Consider the following 19,779-nt stretch of genomic DNA (forward strand, 5'->3'; position numbering starts at 1 on the left):
TCTTCCTTACATCGTGGCACATCAGGTTCATGTGTATTTTTATCATGTCACCCTCTCTTTGTTTTTCAGAGATCAGAGACTTAAAGCTCTATTTCTGTCCCAGATTCTTCTTTAGAAGTAAGAAACTTGTCAGTCTTCCAAAAATAACAATTCTTTGGTTTTTTTTTTTCTTTTAGATTTGATGGTAGAGTGGTGGCAAAGCTTCCTTTTACCCCTCTTTCTTACATCCAAGGACTGTCTCATCGAAATCTGCTGGGAGATGATACCACAGACTGTTCCTTCATTTTCCTGTATATTCTCTGTACTATGTCAATTCGACAGGTGAGTGATCACATCTACCATTTAATATGTATATTTTTCCTTGCTGTCATACCAATTAGCTTTTACTTTTAAAATACTAGAAATGTTTACTCATTGTTACTGAGTTCTTTCAGTTGCTCATTCTAGAATTTCAGTGTATCTTCCAAAAGTCATTTTAAGTGGCTGTAGGTCTAGATGACTGATCCTTAGGGATGAGAAGCAGTGATAAAACCAAACATGGATTCCACATCCCATTCTTAGAGCTCTCAGGCTCCTTCTTTATTACAACTGCCTAAAGCTACAAAAGTAGAGAGTGCGTTTGGTCTTCCCAGTATCATTTCTTCATTATATACCAGCACTGTTTAGCAGCTCAGGAGCACAAGTAAGTTTAACAATGTGGTAATTTTAGGTTATTCGCAGTAGAGACAAAGTTTAGGTTATAGAATTTACATTTGGCCAACTTGGTAATTTGACATTCATAGTGAAAAAGTGAGAACTAAGGAAGTAAAAGGGTTATGAAGGCCCGTAAGAGAGCTATAACATTTGATTAGTGGGGAAGGGTTCAGGCAGAAAGGTTTAGAGAATGAAGTGGCTTTTGAGATGGAACTATGAAAGTGAAAGGGTGGCGGGGTGCTGTGGCTCTTGCCTGTAATTCCAGCACGTTGGTAGGCTGAGGCGTGAGGATCACTTGAGCTCAGGAATTTGAGACCAGCCTAGGCAACATTGTGAGACTCCATCTCTACAAAAAATTTAACAATTAGCTGGGTATGGTGGCATGTGCCTGTAGTCCCAGCTACCCAAGGTGGGAAGGTCACAAAAGCCTGGGAATTTGAGTTTGCAGTGAGACTTGATTACATCACTGGACTTTAGCCTGGGCAGCAGAGTGAGACCCTGTCTCAAAAAAGAAAAAAAAAAAAAAGATAATTAAGGTCTCTGAATAATTCTTTATTTTAAGGCATTATTCAGTTTCTGAACATACTGCCATTTGGCAGGCTTTGTAGTGGAAAGATTTGCACATGCAGTAAATAGGAACATAACATTTTCAGTATTTGTTACACAAGTGATTCTCTTTTTCTCCCCTCCTTCTGAATACTGTCTGTGGCAGAAGAGTTTTTGTTGCCCTGTGTATTAGTTTGTTCTTGCATAGCTATGAAGAAATACCTGAGACTGGGTAATTTATAAAGACAAGAGGTTTAATTGGCTTATGGCTCTGCAGGCTGGTACAGGAAGCATGATGCTAGCATCTGCTCAACTTCTGGGGAGGTCTCAGGAAACTTAGAATCGTGGCAGAATGCAGAAGGGGAGCAGGCATGTCACATGGCCAGAGTAGGAATAAGAGAGAGAGGAGGGAGATACTACACACTTTTAAACAACCAGATCTCGTGAGAACTCACTATCACAAGAACAGTACCAAGGGGGATGGTGCTAAACCACACAATTTGACATGAGATTTGGGTGGGGACACAGATTCAAACCATTATCACCCTGGCATGTGAGAATCAATGGGAAATTGAATTATAGTTCATGGCTCACCAAGATCTTTGTCATTGTGTTGCTTAATATTTTTCTCAATTCATATCCCATCATATCCCCACAAATACAGCACTTTGCCCATTCTGGCTTGCTTAATAGTTTTCATGTTACACTCACTCAGATGTACTTTTTGCTTCTGTTTTTCCTTATTTCTGAATGCCTCTCTCCTCTTCTTCCTTTTAAACACAATCAAGTTTCAAGGCTTCCTTTTCTGGCACATATTTTCTGGCACTTACTGCATTGTGAAGGTTAGCTATAAGAGGAGCATGACTAAAATACAGAAATACCAAGGACTATTATAATAGTCTAGCAAAAAATCATTATGTTATAAACTATAACAGTGAAGAAAGGGATGAAAAGGATGGGACAAGATTGAGAAATAAATAGAAGGGGAAACCAGCTGAACTTATTGATTTAATGTGAAGGAGAAAGGAAGAACTAAGATGACTTTCAGGTTTCTGATTTTGGTGACCAAATGGGGACTAGTTGCACTAAGAGGTTGGGAATAGAAGAAAGAAGAGTACGTTGGTTAGAAGACACGCTGAGTTTGAAGTGTTTGTTGAATAGCTAAATGATTATGTCCACCAATAAGTTGTACTCTTGCTTAGCTGAGGTATATACTTAAATTTTTGAAATGGTCTCTGTAATAGAGCTGCCTTAGCTCATTTTCTATTGCTGTAACAGTATACCACAGCCTGGCTAATTTATAAAGACAATTTAGCTCACAGTTCTGCAGGAAGTCCAAGAGCATGGTGCTGGCATCTGCTGAGGGCCTTCCTGCTGCATCATAACGTGGTAGAGGACATCACATGGTGAGAGGGCAAGAGCGAGAACCAGAGAGAGCTTACTTTTATAGCAAAGCCACTCGTGATAAGGAACCCACTCCCGTGATAATGACATGAATCTATTCATGAGGGCAGAGGGATTAAACTTCCAGCACATGAACTTTTCGGGGACACATTCAAACCATAGCAGGAGTTTATCCTAGTGAAAGCTAAGGTAATGACAATACAGATCTCTCTTGGTTTAGCACAGATCCTTTGATCTCTGTGGAATATTGCTCTTTAATTTGTTAAGTCTCAGATTTTAAAATTGTGGCTTGGGTTGGTATCTTAATAAAACACGATGTAACGCGCCAGGTGCGGTGGCTCACACCTGTAATCCCAGCACTTTGGGAGGCTGAGGTGGGTGGATCATGAGGTCAGGAGATTGAGACCATCCTGGCTAACACTGTGAAACCCTGTCTCTACTAAAAAAATACAAAAAAAAATTAGCCGGGCGTAGTGGCGGGCACCTGTAGTCCCAGGTACTTGGGAGACTGAGGCAGGAGAATGGTGTGAACCTGGAGGCAGAACTTGCAGGGAGCCAAGATTGTGCCACTGCACTCCAGCCTGGGCGACAGAGCGAGACTCTGTCTCAAAATAAATAAATAAAATAAATAAATAAATAAATAAAATAAACCACAATGTATATATTTCACTTTAAGCAACAAAGAGCAATTCTGAGTTTATTTTTGTTGTTGTTGTGAGACAGAATGTCGCTCTGTCACCCAGGCTGGAGTGCAATGGCTCGATCTCGGCTCATTGAAACCTCTGCCTCCCAGGTTCAAGTGATTCTCCTGCCTCAGCCTCCTGAGTAGCTGAGATTACAGGCTCCCACCATCACACCTGGCTAATTTTTGCATTTTTAACAGAGACAGGGTTTTGCCATGTTGGCCAGGCTGATCTGAACTCCTGACCTCAGGTGATCCACCCACCTGGGCCTCCCAAAGTGCTAAGCGCCTGGCAGCTTTCCATTCTTAAGTGTTCTTGGCATAGGAAACATGGAGGCATGAACGTTTGTAATGGATCTAGGGACTACTGAATCTAGAGCTGTTGGTGAGATGTAACAGGAAGTGAAGCTTGTCACTGAGAAGGATTGCCCGAATCTTTACCTCATGGTATATAGCATGAAGCAATTTCATTTTTCTTTCTTGTGCTTCTAATAGTACAAGTCTGCTGGTGACAAATTCTCTTACTCTTCATTTATCTGAAAATATCTTTATTTTATCTTCATTCTTGAAGGATATTTTCACTGGACATAGAATTCTGGGTTGGCTTTTTTGTTTGTTTTAACCTTTAAGCATTTTAAATGCCTTTCTCCTATTTTCTGGCCTCCATTGTTTCTGAAAAGTTCTTCATATCTTTGTGTCCTTGTAAGTAATGTCACTTTTCTCTAGCTACTTTCAGATTTTCTCTTTGAGATTGGTTCTCAGAAATTTGACTATGATGTGCCTAGGGTATTTTTTAAAAGTTTTTCCTGCTAAGACTTACGGTTTTCATTAAATGTAGGGAAATTTCAATCATTATTTCTTTAACTATTTTCTGCCTCGTTCTCTCTCTCTTCTTCTTCTGGAACACCAGTTGCTTATATATTAGTCTTTTTTGGTATTGTCCAACAGAACACTGAAGCTACATTGAATTTTTTTTACTCTTGTTTTTTTCTGTTCTTCAGATGGGATAATTTCTGTTGATCTGTCTTCAAGTTCATAGACTCCTCTAATCTGTGTTAACCCTAAGCCCACCCAACGATTTTTGAATTTTAGGTATTTTTCAGTTTCAGAATTTTTGCTTCATTTGGCATTCTTCCTGAGATTTCTTGTTTGTTAATATATTATGAGCCATATTTTATGTCCATAATTATTTAGCTGCTTTAAAAACCTTGTCTGCTATGCTGGGTGTGGTGGCTCATGCCTGTTCAGCATTTAGGAAGCTGAGGCAGGAGGCTCACTTGAGCCCAAGTGATAACAGGGCAAAATCTCGTCTCTACAAAAAATACAAAAATTAGCCGGGCACAGTGGCATGTACCTGTAGTCCCAGCTGCTGGGCTATGGAGGCTTAAGTGGAAGGATTGCTTGAGCCCTGGAAGTCAGGTTTGAGGTAAGCTGTGATCATGCCTTTGCATTCATGTCTGGGCAGCAGAACGAGACCCTGTCTGAAAAACAAAACAAAAAAACCTTCTGTGCTAATTCCAGCATTTGGAATTTGGACTCCATTGCCTGTTCTCTTTTTTTTTTTTTTTTGAGATGGAGTCTTGCTCTTGTCTCCCAGGCTGGAGTGTAGTGGCGCGATCTCAGCTCACTGCAACCTAGACCTCCCAGTTCAAGTGATTCTCCTGTCTCAGCCTCCTGAGTAGCTGAGATTGCAGGTGCCCGCCACCATGCCAGGCTAATTTTGTAATTTTAATGGAGACCGGGTTTTACCATGTTGGTCAGGCTGGCTGATCTCAAATACCTGACCTCAGGTGATCCACCTGCCTCGGCCTCCCAAAGTGTTGGGATTACAGGCGTGAGCCCCTGCACCCGGCCTGTTCTCTTAAGTAACAGTATATTTTCCAGTTTCTTGATATATTTAGTAATTTTGGATCATATCCTGGATAATGTAAATGATAGGTTGAAGAGATTCTGGATTCTTTTATTCTTTGGAAGAAGTGTTGATATTTTTGTTTAGGCAGGCAGTTAACCTGGCATTTGTCTTAGTCCATTAGGGCTACTGTAACAAAATACCACAAACAATAGAAATTTATTTCTTACTCTTCCAGAGGCTGGGAAGTCCAAAATCAAGGCAAATTCAGTGTCTGGTGAGGGCCTGTTTCCTGCCTGCTTCGTAGAGAGTGCCTTCTGTCTGCATCCTCACATGGCGGAAGGCACAGGGCAGCTCTCTGGTACCTTTTTTTAAAGAGGACATTAATCCCATTAAAGAGGGCAGAACCCTTGTGACCTAATCACCTCCCAAAGGCTCCACCTTCTAACACCTTGGTAGTTTGGATTCAACATATGAATTTGTAAGGGACACGAACATTCAAACCATAGCAGCGCTCAAACTCCAAACTCTCCTTTGTGGTAGATGGCAGCTGAAGTCTCAGGTCAGTTATTTTAGTCTTAACTGGGCTGCTTATAGGCTGCCTTGCACGTAGTTTAAAAATTAAGGAGAGCCAGGTGTGGTGGCTCATGCCTGTAATCCCAGCATTTTGGGAGGCCAAGGTGGGTAGATCACTTGAGGTCAGGAGTTCGAGATCAACATTGCCAACATGGTGAAACCCCGTCTCTACCAAAAATACAAAAATTAGCCATGCTTGGTGGTACACGTCTGTAATCCCAGCTACTCAGGAGGCTGAGGCATGAGAATCACTTGAAACTGGGAGGCAGAGGTTGCAGTGAGCTGAGTCTGTGCCACTGCACTCCAGCCTGGGTGACAGCAAGATTCTGTCTCAAAAAAAAAAAAAAAAAAAAAAAAAAAATTTAAGCAGAGATTTGGGGGCAGAGTTTATACGCAAAATGTGAGGCTCCTGTTTCGTTGTCTCTCTGTTTTCCAGGATTCTTTCTCTATTTTCAGTAGCTGTGGTTTTCCTGAACCTTGCTTTTTGGTTCTTCGAACCAGTAAGACTGTAGTTTATTCTGAGTTTGAGACACTCTTCACAGTGCCGACTGGGGTTATTCCCTCCATTATGAGATTTTCAAAAAATAAAACATTTTGTCTCTGCACTAAACTAAAATTCAGAATATTCTCCTTGATTGATCCTCAAAGAAGGAGCTAAAAGAGATCTAGGGACATTTTCATTGGAAAGATAGGGGAGAAAGAGAAAGAGGAAAGGAAGGAGGAAGTGAGAGGGAGAGAAAGAGATTGTCATTTAATCCCCTGACCCCAGCAGAAAAGACCTCTATTACAGAGGGCCTTTGGTCAACCTAAAACAGAAAATATTCATTCATCATTACAAAGGAAGTGACATTACTCTAGTGCAGATTTGATGTGCTTACCTTTCAGAATGTTTATTTCTACTTTGTAATATATGTGTTAAGAAGGACCCAGAAGGGAGCTTCAGTTTTCTACCTTATTTTATTTGTTTTCTGTATTGGGCTTTTTTACATCACATTTTATTTTTCAAAAAGCTTCTTTTAATCTCTGTGAATTGTGTGCAAAAAAAAAAAAAAAAAAAAGATGGGCCGAGTGCGGTGGCTCACACCTGTAATCCCAGCACTTTGGGAGGTCGAGGCAGGTGGATCATGAGGTCAGAAGTTCAAGACTAGCCTGGCCAAGATGGTGAAACCCTGTCTCTACTAAAAATACAAAATTAGCCGAGCATGGTGGCAGGCCCTGTAATCCCAGCTACTCGGAAGGCTGAGGAAGAGAATTGCTTGAACTCGGGAGGTGGAGGTTGCGGTGAGCCGAGATCGCACCACTGCACTCCAGCCTGGACGACAGAGTGAGACTTCGTCTCAAAAAAAAAAAAAAAGAATAGAAATTTATTTTAAAAGTTAAAAAATAAAAGAGTTGTTAAAGGCTTTAAGGGTCTGAAAATGATTGATCTAATCAACCCTCTTTTTTTAACAGTAAGGAAATTGAGACTTGGTAAAATGAAAAGATCATTCCTGTTGTTTTATTGTATAGTTTGTCAACACTATAACCCATGTTTTCTGATTGCTAACCCAATAATATTTCAGTGATATCAAGCTTGTACTGTCGGGGTTTTTTTTAGTAAATATTTAATCTCTACAGTATTTTTCCGAAATAGTCTAGTTAGATATAATGTGAGAGCCCTGGTGATATTGAAAAGGGTCATTTTGAGGTGATTAGATTTTATACAGAGCTTTGTTGATACAGTAAAGATTGTATTACGGGAATTAATGAGATATTGTGATTAATTGGAAGTGAAGACTGGTTGCCAGATGTCAGAGAAACTAACAGAGTGAACTGAAGATTGCCATAGGTGTGTTATTTTAGCTAAATGACTAAGGAATAACATTTCACAGAATGTGTTTATCGCCATTGACCTGAGTCGTCCCAAAATATCCAGTTAACAACCAACAACTTCCTCTTCTTGATCACTGGTTCTTAATCTTTGTAAAGAGGAAAGAACACAAATCCTGTGGTGGTATTTTTCTGGTTTTCCTGCCAATAGAAGACACAATTACAGGAAGATGGTTTTCCTTTGTTTTTCTCTTCTGGGTATACACTCTTCATTTGTTACCCTGTTACACAGGACTGGACAGGAATTCAAAATAATTGTTTTACATTTTTCCAAAACTTGATTGCATCTTACTATATTTTGCATTTGTATTTTCTTTCATAGCATCTTTATTATATATTAAAACTCCTAACTTTTAGCTAAATGCATATTTGGGTTTTTTTTGTTTGTTTGTTTTGAGATGGAGTCTTGCTCTGTCACCCAGGTTGGAGTGCAGCAGCACGATCTCCTACAACCTCTGCCTCCTAGGTTTCAAATGAGTCCCCTGCGTCAGCCTCCCAAGTAGCTAGGATTACAGGCGCATGTAGAGATAGGTTTCACCATGCTGGCCAGGCTGGTCTCGAACTCCTGACCTCAGATGATCCACCCGCCTTGACATCCCAAAGTGCTGGGATTACAGGCGTGAGCTACCAGTCCTGGCCTAAATGCATATTTCTAAACTAAATCTTGCTAATTAACAAGGCCTGAAAACTTGACCTCAAGAAAGAAAGAAAAATTGAGAGATTATAGGAAAGCAGTCAGGTTAAGTTTAATGGATGAGATTGTTGAAAGATGTAATGAGATAATATTTACAAAAGTGCCTGTTGTACAGTGTGATAGTCAGTGAATTTATTGAATTACAGCCTGACAGTTGGTATCTTATTTTTCTTATCTGCATGCAAGGATAATAATGTCCACTTCATTAAGTTGTGAGGATTTAAATGAGAACATACACATAAAGTGCTTAGAACAATGCCTTGCAGAGTGTAAGTACTCAGTAACTGTTAACCATTATTATTGTTGTTATTCTTTTTTTTCACTTCATACTATGACCTTCACTTTAAAATAGCACCCACAAGAATATTTTTCTTTATTTTAAAAGTATTCCACTTAGCAGTATTTCAGAAAGTTGGGGAAGGCAAGGTATGAGAAAAAGTGTACAACTATTATTAATACAACTATTATCTTACTATATATTCTTAAATACTTTATATTCCTTTTTATATAGAGACCTTATTTTTTAGAACAGTTTTAGGTTCACAGCAAAATTGAGTGGAAGGTACAGCGATTTCATATATATGCCTTGCCCCCACATATGCATAGCACACCCCTCTATCAACTTTCTCCACCAGAGTGGTACGTTTGTTATTATTGATTAATCTACGCTGACATATCATTATTACCCCCAAATCCATAGTTTATATTAGGGTCCATTCTTTGCATTGTACATTCCACGGGTTTTTTGCATAGCAACTATATTTTATATGTGCATGGGTATATATATATGTGTGTGTGTGTATGCGTGTGTGTATATATATGTGTGTGTGTGTATATATAGAGAGAGAGAGAGAGAAAGCATTTGCTCATTGAACAACGTAATTGTGATTTTTAAAAAATAGGCCTGTTATACGATATTTTATTCTTTTTTTTTTTTTTTTTTTACTTCTTTATGTGACTTTCTTATTCCTAAGGTAACAGTCTGTTACAGAGAGGTGGCTTAATAAAGGAAAACTGCACTTTGAGTTGTATCAGTTCACTTTCTGACTTGTAACCTCTCCCTGTATCAACTTTCTCATCTCAACAGCAGGGATAACTAAGGACTACTATCTAGTCCTTAGAACTGTTTGCAAACTTTAAAGTGTGTAGAAATGTAGGATGTTACTACTACAGAGATGTTAGTGACCTCTGGTCCTTTTACCTGTGGCTCTTGCATCTTGAGACCATCACTTAGTTCCTACAAAGATTTTACTGATGGGAAAGCAGGGGAAGTCTATCTGAGAAAAATAGAAGACCTAGGTTTCACCTGTGAGACTATAGGAATTTAAACAGATTAGTTTAGAATTTCACTAAAGGATAAAATTGCATGCAGTAAATGCAGAGCGTTTGTGTTAAAATACAAATACTTGCGTAATGTAACACCGATACATTTAATTTAGTGTTCCCAAAATGGGTCTGTGGCAAGAGCCACATGGAAAGGACAGAGTTGCCTGAATTTCCATGTACTTTGTGGCTACTGAAGTGTCTCATTTTTAACACTTTTTTGTTGCTGCTATTGCTATTTGAGATATTCCCATCTAGAGCAGTGGCTTACCCTCAGTAGTCATTTAAATATTTTGAGTTAGTAAATGAAATTCAACAGACTACCAGTTGTTTCTCATTTCTTCAAAATATTATTTATTTTTTATTTTTTCAATCATCTTCTTTAAATCACAGTAAACCTATAAAGGGCATCCAACATTTTTACATTGGTTTTTAATCTCTAAAGTTTTAAGGACTCATCTATTTGACCCTTCAGAATAACTGAGCAAGAATCTCTTGTGTATTTTTTCTAGGCTATATTACTGTATTTGTTAACTAGACAAGTATGTTTATCAGCAGCTAATTCTGTATGTCTTACTATTTCAAATTTTATCTTTAAAGCAATTTCCCTTAATGCCTAGTTTAGTGCTAAATACATTGTAGGTGCTCAGGAAATACTTATTAATTAACTAAAGAAATTGCAAATTAGTGACATCATTTGGTCTTTTTACTGCTTTGTGTAATGGGTTTTTTGGAGGTGAGCTTTAAGGAGCTATTTTTATTATAAAAGTAATGTAGGCTGGGTATGGTGGCTGACACCTGTAATCCCAGCACTTTGGGAGGCTGAGACGGGTGGATCATGAAGTCAAGAGATCGAGACTATCCTGGCGAACATAGTGAAACCCTGTCTGTACTAAAAACACAAAAAATTAGCTGGGCATGGTGGTGCGCGCCTGTAGTCCCTGCTACTTGGGAGGCTGAGGCAGGAGGATTGCTTGAACCCGGGAGGCGGAGGTTGCAGTGAGCCAAGATCGCACCACTGCACTCCAGCCTGGCAACAGAGTGAGACTTTGCCTCAAAAAAAAAAAAAAGATAATGCAAAGTAGACCAGGCATGGTGGCCCACCCTGATAATCCCAGCACTTTGGGAGGCTGAGGTGAGCGGATCACTGGAGCCCAAGAGTTTGAGACCAGCGTGGCCAACATGGCAAAACTCCGACTCTACTAAAAATACAAAAATTAACTGGGTATGGTGGCATGCCTGTAGTCCCAGCTCCTCGGAAGGCTGAGGTGGGAAGAATGCTTGAGCCCGGGAAGTGGAGGTTGCAATGAGCTGTGACCACACCACTGCACTGCAGCCTGGGTGACAGAGCAAGACCGCATCTCAGAAAAGAAATACAAAGTCACATCATTTTCCATCTTTACTAAGGAGAAGTATCCTAATGTACTAACGATTGATTTTTTTCTTCACCTGTTTCAGATGTCTTTTTAAAGCATGAGCTATAGTATTGTGGAATGTATGTATTGAAATATTTTATGGTAAATATAATTTAGATGAGTCCTTAAAGTTATGTCCTCCATATTTAAACATTCTGTTGTATTCTAACAGTGTTACCTCAATATACACTCTTATCCATAATAGTCATCATTCTTCATGATGAAGGATTGAGGGTGTGTATGCTTGCAGAGAAGCCTGGGAATGGATATTCTCATAGTATCCAGTAGGTACTCAGTAACTACTGGATGAATAGTTTAGTGCATGTAAACCTGCCTACCACAGAATGGAGTTTGTTCTGAAGAGCAAAACTTTAACATAGAAACTACTGTGTAAGAGAATCCATTAGATTTAGGGTCAAAACAAAATAGGTTTAAATTCTAACTGTGCTCTTAATTTAGCTTTGTAATTCTGGATAAGCCATCCATCATACCTTTCTGAGTTTTAGTTTCTTCAGATATAAAATGAAGGAATTGGGCAAGAATAATCAGGATCTCTAAGGTTTTTTTCCTCTTATAAAATGCTACATTGGCTGGACGCAGTGGCTCATGCCCATAATCCCAGCACTTTGGGAGGCTGAGGCGGGCGGATCACTTGAGGTCAGGAGTTTGAGACCAGCCTGGCCGATATGGTGAAACCTCGTCTTTACTAAAAATACAAAAATCAGCTGGGCGTGGTGGTGCATGCCTGTAATCCCAGCTACTTGGGAGGCTGGGGCAGGAGAATTGCTTGAACCCGGGAGGCGGAGGTCGCAGTGAGCTGAGATCATGCCATTGCACCCCAGCCTGGGCGACAAGAACCAGACTCCATCTTAAAAAAAAAAAGCAGGGGGGGCGGGGAGGGGTTTTGGCCAGGCATGGTGGCTCACACCTGTAATCCCAGCACTTTAGGAGGCTGAGGCAGGCAGATCACCTGAGGTCAAGAGTTCAAGACCAGCCTGGCCAATTGAACTTTAGTAGAGATGAAACCCCATCTCTACTAAAAAAAAATACAAAAATTAGCTGGGCATGGTGGCAGGCGCCTGTAATCCCAGCTACTCAGGAGGCTGAGGCAGGGAGAATCGCTTGACCCAGGAGGCAGAGGTTACTGTGAGCCGAGATCGCGCCACTGCACTCTAGCCTGGATGACAAGAGTGAGACTCCGCCTAAAAAAAAAAAAAAAAAAAAAACATTATTATGAGAATGAAATACATTTTTAAAAACTGAATAAAAGTGAGTTTCTTAAAAAATTGCATTAGATGTAGATGAAACAATGGAAAAAGATGGGGGGTGCTGAAAATTTAAGAGAATTCTGAACTCAGAGTGCTTTGCAGGTTTCTAAGTACTTTCAACACTGTAAAGAAACTGAAACTGATTTTTTAGACAGAATCTCACTCTGCTGCCCAGGCTGGAGTACAGTGGTGCAATCTTGGCTCATGCAGCCTCTGCCTCCTGGGTTCAAGGGACTCTCATGCCTCACCCTCCTGAGTAGCTGGGACTACAGGCGTACACCACAACACTCAGCTAATTATTTTGTATTTTTAGTAGAGATGGGGTTTTACCATCCCGTCCAAGCTGGTCTTGAACTCCTGGCCTCAAGTGATCTACCTGCCTTGGCCTCCCAAAGTGCTGGTATTACAGGCGTGAGCCACCACACCTGGCCAAAACTGAAAATTATAGACAGTGCAGTAATGACAAATCCAGCCAGCAGACCCATACTCAAAGAAAATGCCCATAAGAAATAGCTAATGAATATTCTTCATATGCTTCTTGTTAAAAAGATTATCTCCTTTTATCATTGTCTGCTTGAAAAAAATCAACCACTTTCATTAGTAGACCAAGGTCTCATCAGGTAAGGAAGGCTTTTACTGTTCTATGATTTTCATTACATTGTAGGCCTTTTTAAAATTAACATAGTGATAATCATCCTATTGCAGGTCATAATGATACCTTTAATCTATATGAGTTTCCTTTGCCAGAGAGCTACATAAAATACATCTTCTGTATATTTGATATTAAAACCCTATCCTTACTCTGTTTTCTTCACAGAACATTCAGAAGATTCTCGGCCTTGCCCCTTCACGAGCCGCCACCAAGCAGGCAGGTGGATTTCTTGGCCCACCACCTCCTTCTGGGAAGTTCTCCTGAACTCAAGCAGAACTCTTTATTTTCTACCATTCTTTCTAGACACACGCACATCAGACTGACAAATGTTTTTCAGCAAGAGCCACAGGTAGCCTTACTACTTGGGCCTCTTTCTAGTTTCGAATTATTTCTAGGCCTTTTGGGTATGATTAGAGTGAAAATGGCACCCAGCAAACTTGATAGTGCTTTTGGTCCTAGATGATTTTTATCAAATAAGTGGATTGATTAGTTAAGTTCAGGTGATGTTTATGTAATGAAAAGCAAATAGCATCCTTCTTGTTTCATTTACATGAGTATTTCCTGTGGGACCGACTCTCAAGGCCCTGTGTATGCCCTGCAAGTTGCTCTCTAAGCGCATTTAGAGATTTAGAAGAAAAATTTAGTTTGTATAACCCTTAATTGTAACTGTTTGTTTTGTTGTTGTTTTATTTCAAGCCAAATATATGACATAAGATCAATAAAGAGGCCAAATTTTTAGCTATTTTATGTACAAGGAGAGATCTGTTTCATTTTGTTTTGCCATATTTCTAGATGTAAGTTTTAGCATGGGCCAGGAAGGACTAAAATAAAAGTTTTTAAAGTACTGTAGTTTTTGCCATACTTGACTCATATACTCAAAATACAGACTTGTCCTAGTGTAGGAATTGGAAAGCAAGAGTGGAAAGGAACGTAATAACTCATGGGAGTTTAAAAATGAGGGTCTTGGCAAGTAACACGGATGTCTGAAAAAAAAATTAAATATAAATAAATAAATAAAAATAAGGGTCCTCAGCTGTTCTCTTCATATCCTCTTACAGTCTCTCAGATTCTTGTGGGGACACTCTTAGATCCCCCTTGGAGGCAAGGTTATAGTTATATGTTATTAATCTTGCAGAGCTTCCTTTTAGTCACAATAGCCTTCAGTTTCTGCCATGCCCCTTCATAAGGGACATGGACATATAATCTATGGAATTAGGAGTCCTGTGTGGAGTCTTATCAATAAATATGCACATTCATCAAATGTCTACTTAAATGTGAGTATTCTACCAGTGAGAAAAAAACACATAATTTTCAAAGTAATCATTGTTAAACCAACAGCAAGCTTCTTTCTTATCAGCACCGTAAAGTCCAGAAGACAGTGGAAAAATATCTTCAAAGTGCTGAGGAAAATAAGTGTCAACTTAGAATTTTATGTACAATATTGGAGGCAAAATAAAGACATGTTTAGACATATAAAACTAAGAGAATTGAATTATTAAAGGTTATATTTCAAGGACAAAAAAGAAGAGTCTGCCCAAGGCAAAGATATGGGATACAAGAAACAGTGGTCAACAGAGAAATAAAATATATGGATGTATATATGGATAAATTTGAGTGTTTTATGGATTATCTAAGTTAAGGATTATCCCAAGACAACTCTACAAGGTAATTACTGTTCTTACTTTCATTTACCAGATGAGGAAACTGGGGCAGGGGAGGTTAGTAACTTGCTCCGCATCACAGAGCTATTGAGTGGCAGTCAGGATTGGAATTCAACCAGTGTAAAGCCGAATAGTCCAGGCTGTCAAGCTCTATATTGCAGCCTCCTCATAGGTATGTGGTGATTCTCTTCTCATCATCTCATCTCCTCAACTAGAGCTCTCTAAAGTTGGACTTTGTCTTTTTTTTTCTCCTTTTTACAAAGTAGTCAACATGGGTGGGAACACAGCAGGAGCTCAAAGCAGATGAAAGGGAACAGAAGTCCCTATTTTGAGACTACTTTTATCAGAATGATGTCTGATAATGGATGGTGATGACTTTTAATGGTCTTTTCTCCATATCATTGACCACTCTAAGCAAAATAATAATTTGAATGATAATGAAGAAAATTATGCTTATAATAACAATGACAAATGTGAAATATCTAAAATAAAACATGAAACCATCCTCAGAATTCTGCCATCACCTTTTTAAAGTGAGAATGTATAGCGCACTCTATCGCTCATACCCTGAGGCTTTGAAGTTGGTGCTTTCTAATCAGATTTCTTATGGACCAGGTTTTCATATACAAATTATGTTTCCATGCTAAAGAATAAATAAGAGGGAGAAGTTAAAAAGGAGAGATTACATCTATTCACCCTATATCATTAAAAAATTCTTTTAAATTTTTTTCTGAACTATTCTGCTTATGAATATTCACTCTATTCTTAAAAGCACAATAACAAAGATATATTACAGAGGAAGTAAACCTGTCACAACAATTAAATTTAAGGAGTTATTAAGGGCTACTGTAGCCTCACAATTAGTTTTTTAAAAATTTCTTGTCCTGAAGAAATTTCAAGACTAGTTATTTGGATGACACTCTAGGTCCACAGCATCACCAGATCACTGGAGATGACATTTCAAGACAGGCCTCTGAACCTCTCTCATAACACATAATTTGGTTATTTTCCCTATGTTGTAAGACATGGACTGTCTCCTGTCTAGGGGGAAAAAAACAGCCGTTACTAATATCTGCATTAGTCTACTCAGGTTGCAATCATAATATGCTGAAGTGGTAAACCTTTAAAAATGATGGTAAACCTGAGTTTATTAACAGGTTACATTCTAAAAGCTAAGCTAATTTGGAAATTGGAAAACAAATATGTGTAGGTATTCATATGCCCTTGACCAGACTGGACCTCTTTCTTCCCAGGTAAGTCATTCTCTCCAATGGGGCCAGTTACTTAAAATGACATCAGACAATTGATAGAGCATCTAGATCTCGCTTACTTCTTAAACAAAAGCATTTTGCCACAACTAGTATGGAGTAGGTTTTTTTCAGACTATTTATACTTATTTTATGTATTTCAATACTGCCCTTTAAGTAAAAGTACTATATACTTTCTCTTCTTTTGGATTAATTCTGCTTAAGTCATAATCTTTTGTTTTAATTTATTCCAGTTTGAGTTTAAAAAAAATTTTAGAATAAAAAAATCTCAAAAATATACTATTATATATACATATATATATAGAGAGAGAGAGAGAGAAAGAGCGAGAGAGGGAGAGAATGAATGAATAAAGAACACCTAGGTAACCCATCCTCCACCTTTGACAATTATTGGCTCCTAGCTAATTTGTGTCATCTGTAACCCCACCTGCTTTTGCCCTTCCTGTATTATTTGGAAGCAAATCTTATCATCTGTAAATATTTTAGGGCTTTAAAAAATATGTATAATCTTAATACCATTTTTACACCTAAGAAAATGGGCAGTTTCTTAATATTATATGTTGTCTATAGATGTAAAAAGTTTTGGCAGTTTTTTGGAATAAGGAACCAAATAAGGTACTGAATATTGCAGCTGGCTGATACACATCCTAAATTTCTTCTATTGTTGTGGTCCTCAAACTGGAGTGTATCAGAATCACTAGAGCCTTGTTCAAACACAAACTGCTGGGCCCCACTCCAGAGTTGGTGATCTGTAAGTCCTGCTATAGAGTCTGGGAATTTGCATCTCTAACAAATTCCCAGGTGATGCTGAAGCTGCAGGTTTGGGTTCACTTACCTGTTGGTTTGTCAGCATCTCTCTGCCCTCTTACAATATATTTGTTGAAGAAGTGTTGTTTACCTTGTAGAGTTTTTCTTAGTTTGGATTTTGGTGATTGCATGCTGGTTTTTTCATACTATTGGTTGTCTCTGTAATGTGAGCAGTTTTTGATCTATTTATTAACGAGGTATTAAAAATGATGGTATTTTAATTCTAGTATTCCTTCATTTATGATCTAAAATGCCTCTAGATAGAAACTTCCCCTCATCTTCTTTTTGGGAGAAAATTAAGAATAAATGCTTAACTCCTTGGTCTTCAAAATAATGAGCTGTTTATTAATATCCTCCAATAGTGAATAATTAATGTGTATGTCATTATCTATTCATGCATTTAAATATATTTGATGTACTTCAGTCCACTGAAGCTATTTCTCTTATGAATGCTCAAATTGGCCCATTTTTGGCCAGTGAAAGCCTCTTTCATTTGGCTCTTGAGTCTATTTGCATGCCCCTCGTTGTCATTGGTAGCATCCTTGCTAAGTGATATAACAAGATTTCTAAGGCTCATCTTGTGTATTTCCTGCATGACTTGAAAACAATTTCTTCAAAGAGGCTTGTTTCCTCTTTACTGGAAAATGGCATTTGGCGATTGCGATCAGAGCACTAGGAATGTTGAGACTGGGTTTTTAGGTTTCTAGGCCTTTCTGTGGACTAACATCGATATTATTTGTTGTTGTTTTAATATAAAATACAGCACGAAGTTATACTGATACTCAGGGCTACAGAATTTTTACTTAATTTATTTGGTCTGTGTCTCCTTTATCAAACTATACTGAGAATTCCAATTTGCAGCACCCAGCTGATATAATTAGAATATTACACAATTATTCATTAGTATAAGCTAAGAATATACACTCAGAAGTCTCACAATATTAACATAAACATTACCAACAATATAGTTAATGAAAATAGGTTAAGTTTTGTTTTTGTGGGGTAGAGGACAGGGAGGATTGTGTAAGGTATATCACACTATGAGTTCACAGTCCAAATACTGAGATTTCAAGTTATCTGGAATGATTTCTTTAAGGTTATTGCCAGCAGAATATACATTTACATTTGTTTTATTTCCAACTTTTAGAGATTTCTCTTTTACTTTATATAGCATTTTGATGGGTTTCTAGGCTTTGCACAAAAAAGCATATTTAAGCTATATGGAGATTTTCTTATGGGTTTAACCCCAGTCATAAGCCCCATAATTTGTGAAAAGATGGGCAGGTAAAATTGTTACCAGAAACAATTTAATTTTTAGCTAATAGTGGAGCTGGCAGGGACATGCTCTGCAGTGACATTGCCCCCTTAACACTTCACACTTGTTGGCTAAAGGGAGGAGACCTACTGGGAAGAGAATACCATGTGGGGATGTCACCAACACTGACTCAGATCCTTATCACTGTCCCCTTAATTTTTCTGCAATAGCCTACCAGGTAGTCTCCTTTATTCTAGTTCTCCTGACTCCAATTCACCCTCCATCTTGCTGTGGGAATGATTTTTTTTTTTTTTTTGAGACAGAGGCTCACCCTGTCACCCAGGCTGGAGTGCAGTGAGGTGATCTGGGCTCACTGCAACCTCCGCCTCCCGGGTTCAAGTGATTCGCCTGCCTCAGCCTCCCGAGTAGCTGGGACTACAGGCGCCCGCCACCATGCCCAGCTAATTTTTGTATTTCTAGTAGAAACGGGGTTTCACCATGATAGTCAGGATGGTCTCGATCTCCTGACCTCATGATCTGCCCGCCTTCGCCTCCCAAAGTGCTGGGATTACAGGTATAAGCCACCACGCCTGCCTGCCCCACTATATCTTGTCCTCTAGCTAAGCAGATTTCTTAAATTCTGCATTTTTCATGTTCTTTTGATTTTTATTAAAATAGAGATGAGGTCTCACTATGTTGCCCAGGATGGTCTTGAACTCCTGGGCTCAAGTGATCCTCCCACCTCAGCCTCCCAAAGTGCTAGGATTACAGGCATGAGCCACAGTGCTCAGCCTTTCATGTTCTTTTTGGACTTTACTACCTTTGTTTTCTCAGACTGAAATGTACTTTCTCTTATTTGCCTGATTTTCTTCTCCTACTTTTCCTACTTAGCATCACCTTTTACATGGTTGAGTTAGATTTCTCCTCCCTGTATTTCTGTTAGAGCCTTTCATATATGAGTCATTCATTTAAAAATGGACAATTAACTTTCTAAGCTTCAATAGCCTCATCTGGAAAATGGAGTTAATAACTCAGTCAAAGCTCCCTTATCTGATTTCCACTTATCTGAGTCTTCAGATGGATCCTCCCAGTTCCCTGTGAAAAGCTTGATGACCAGCATCCACATCACACTGAACGCTGTCAACCATGCTTGGCCAACACAGTGAGACCAGCCTGGCCAACATAGTGAAACCCCATCTCTACTAAAAATACAAAAAATAAGCTGTCAGTTGTGTAACATAATTTATCCTACTTATCGTAATTAAATACATGGACTAAATATGTTAAGTTATGAAATATGAATACAAAAGGATTACTTCTGTGAAAATTAAGCTGAATGACTTGGAATAACAATAAAAAAAGTTGCTAAAAATAATTGCCATTGGAGAAATACAAAGACTAATAAAAGTAACAAAAAATTTAGAAAGATTCAGCATTATTTCTTAGTGTTTTAATTCATGCTCCACTTTAAAGAAACCAAAACTGGAAATCAGAGGTGATGGGTTTCGTTTTGGTTTATGCAGAGAAAAAAACAGTATTTCAATCAGTAGACTCATACTCAAGGAAAAGGCCTTGGCCCTACATCAACAGTGAACAAGTATATATTTGTATGTTTTAAGTTAAAATAAACATGTCTAAAGTATGTGTATATGTATTTTTTCATAACTGTAATTAACTTTTTAGATTAACCTACAAATTACTGGTTCTAATCATGTCAGATAAATAGGTTTTTACCTCATAGTGTTCTTGATGGATTCTGTAAAGCAATTGATACTATGCCTGGCATGTTGAAGGCATTTGCTCTTCAAACACAGGAA

At 38.6% G+C, this 19,779-nt stretch overlaps 1 protein-coding gene across 1 annotated transcript in view; it reads left to right on the top strand.

Annotated features, from left to right (window-relative positions):
* Positions 1–13,820, top strand: part of TMCO1 (transmembrane and coiled-coil domains 1) — a 42,150-nt gene extending 28,330 nt beyond the window's left edge. The window contains exons 6-7 of the mRNA XM_021931059.2: positions 177–321; positions 13,137–13,820. Coding sequence (XP_021786751.1) covers positions 177–321; positions 13,137–13,235 — 244 coding nt within the window. The 3' untranslated portion in view covers positions 13,236–13,820. The remainder of the gene's footprint in view (positions 1–176; positions 322–13,136) is intronic.
* The last annotated feature ends 5,959 nt before the right edge of the window (positions 13,821–19,779 follow it).

This window comes from Papio anubis, chromosome 1 (assembly GCF_008728515.1).
Source record: "Papio anubis isolate 15944 chromosome 1, Panubis1.0, whole genome shotgun sequence".
NCBI lineage: Eukaryota > Metazoa > Chordata > Mammalia > Primates > Cercopithecidae > Papio > Papio anubis.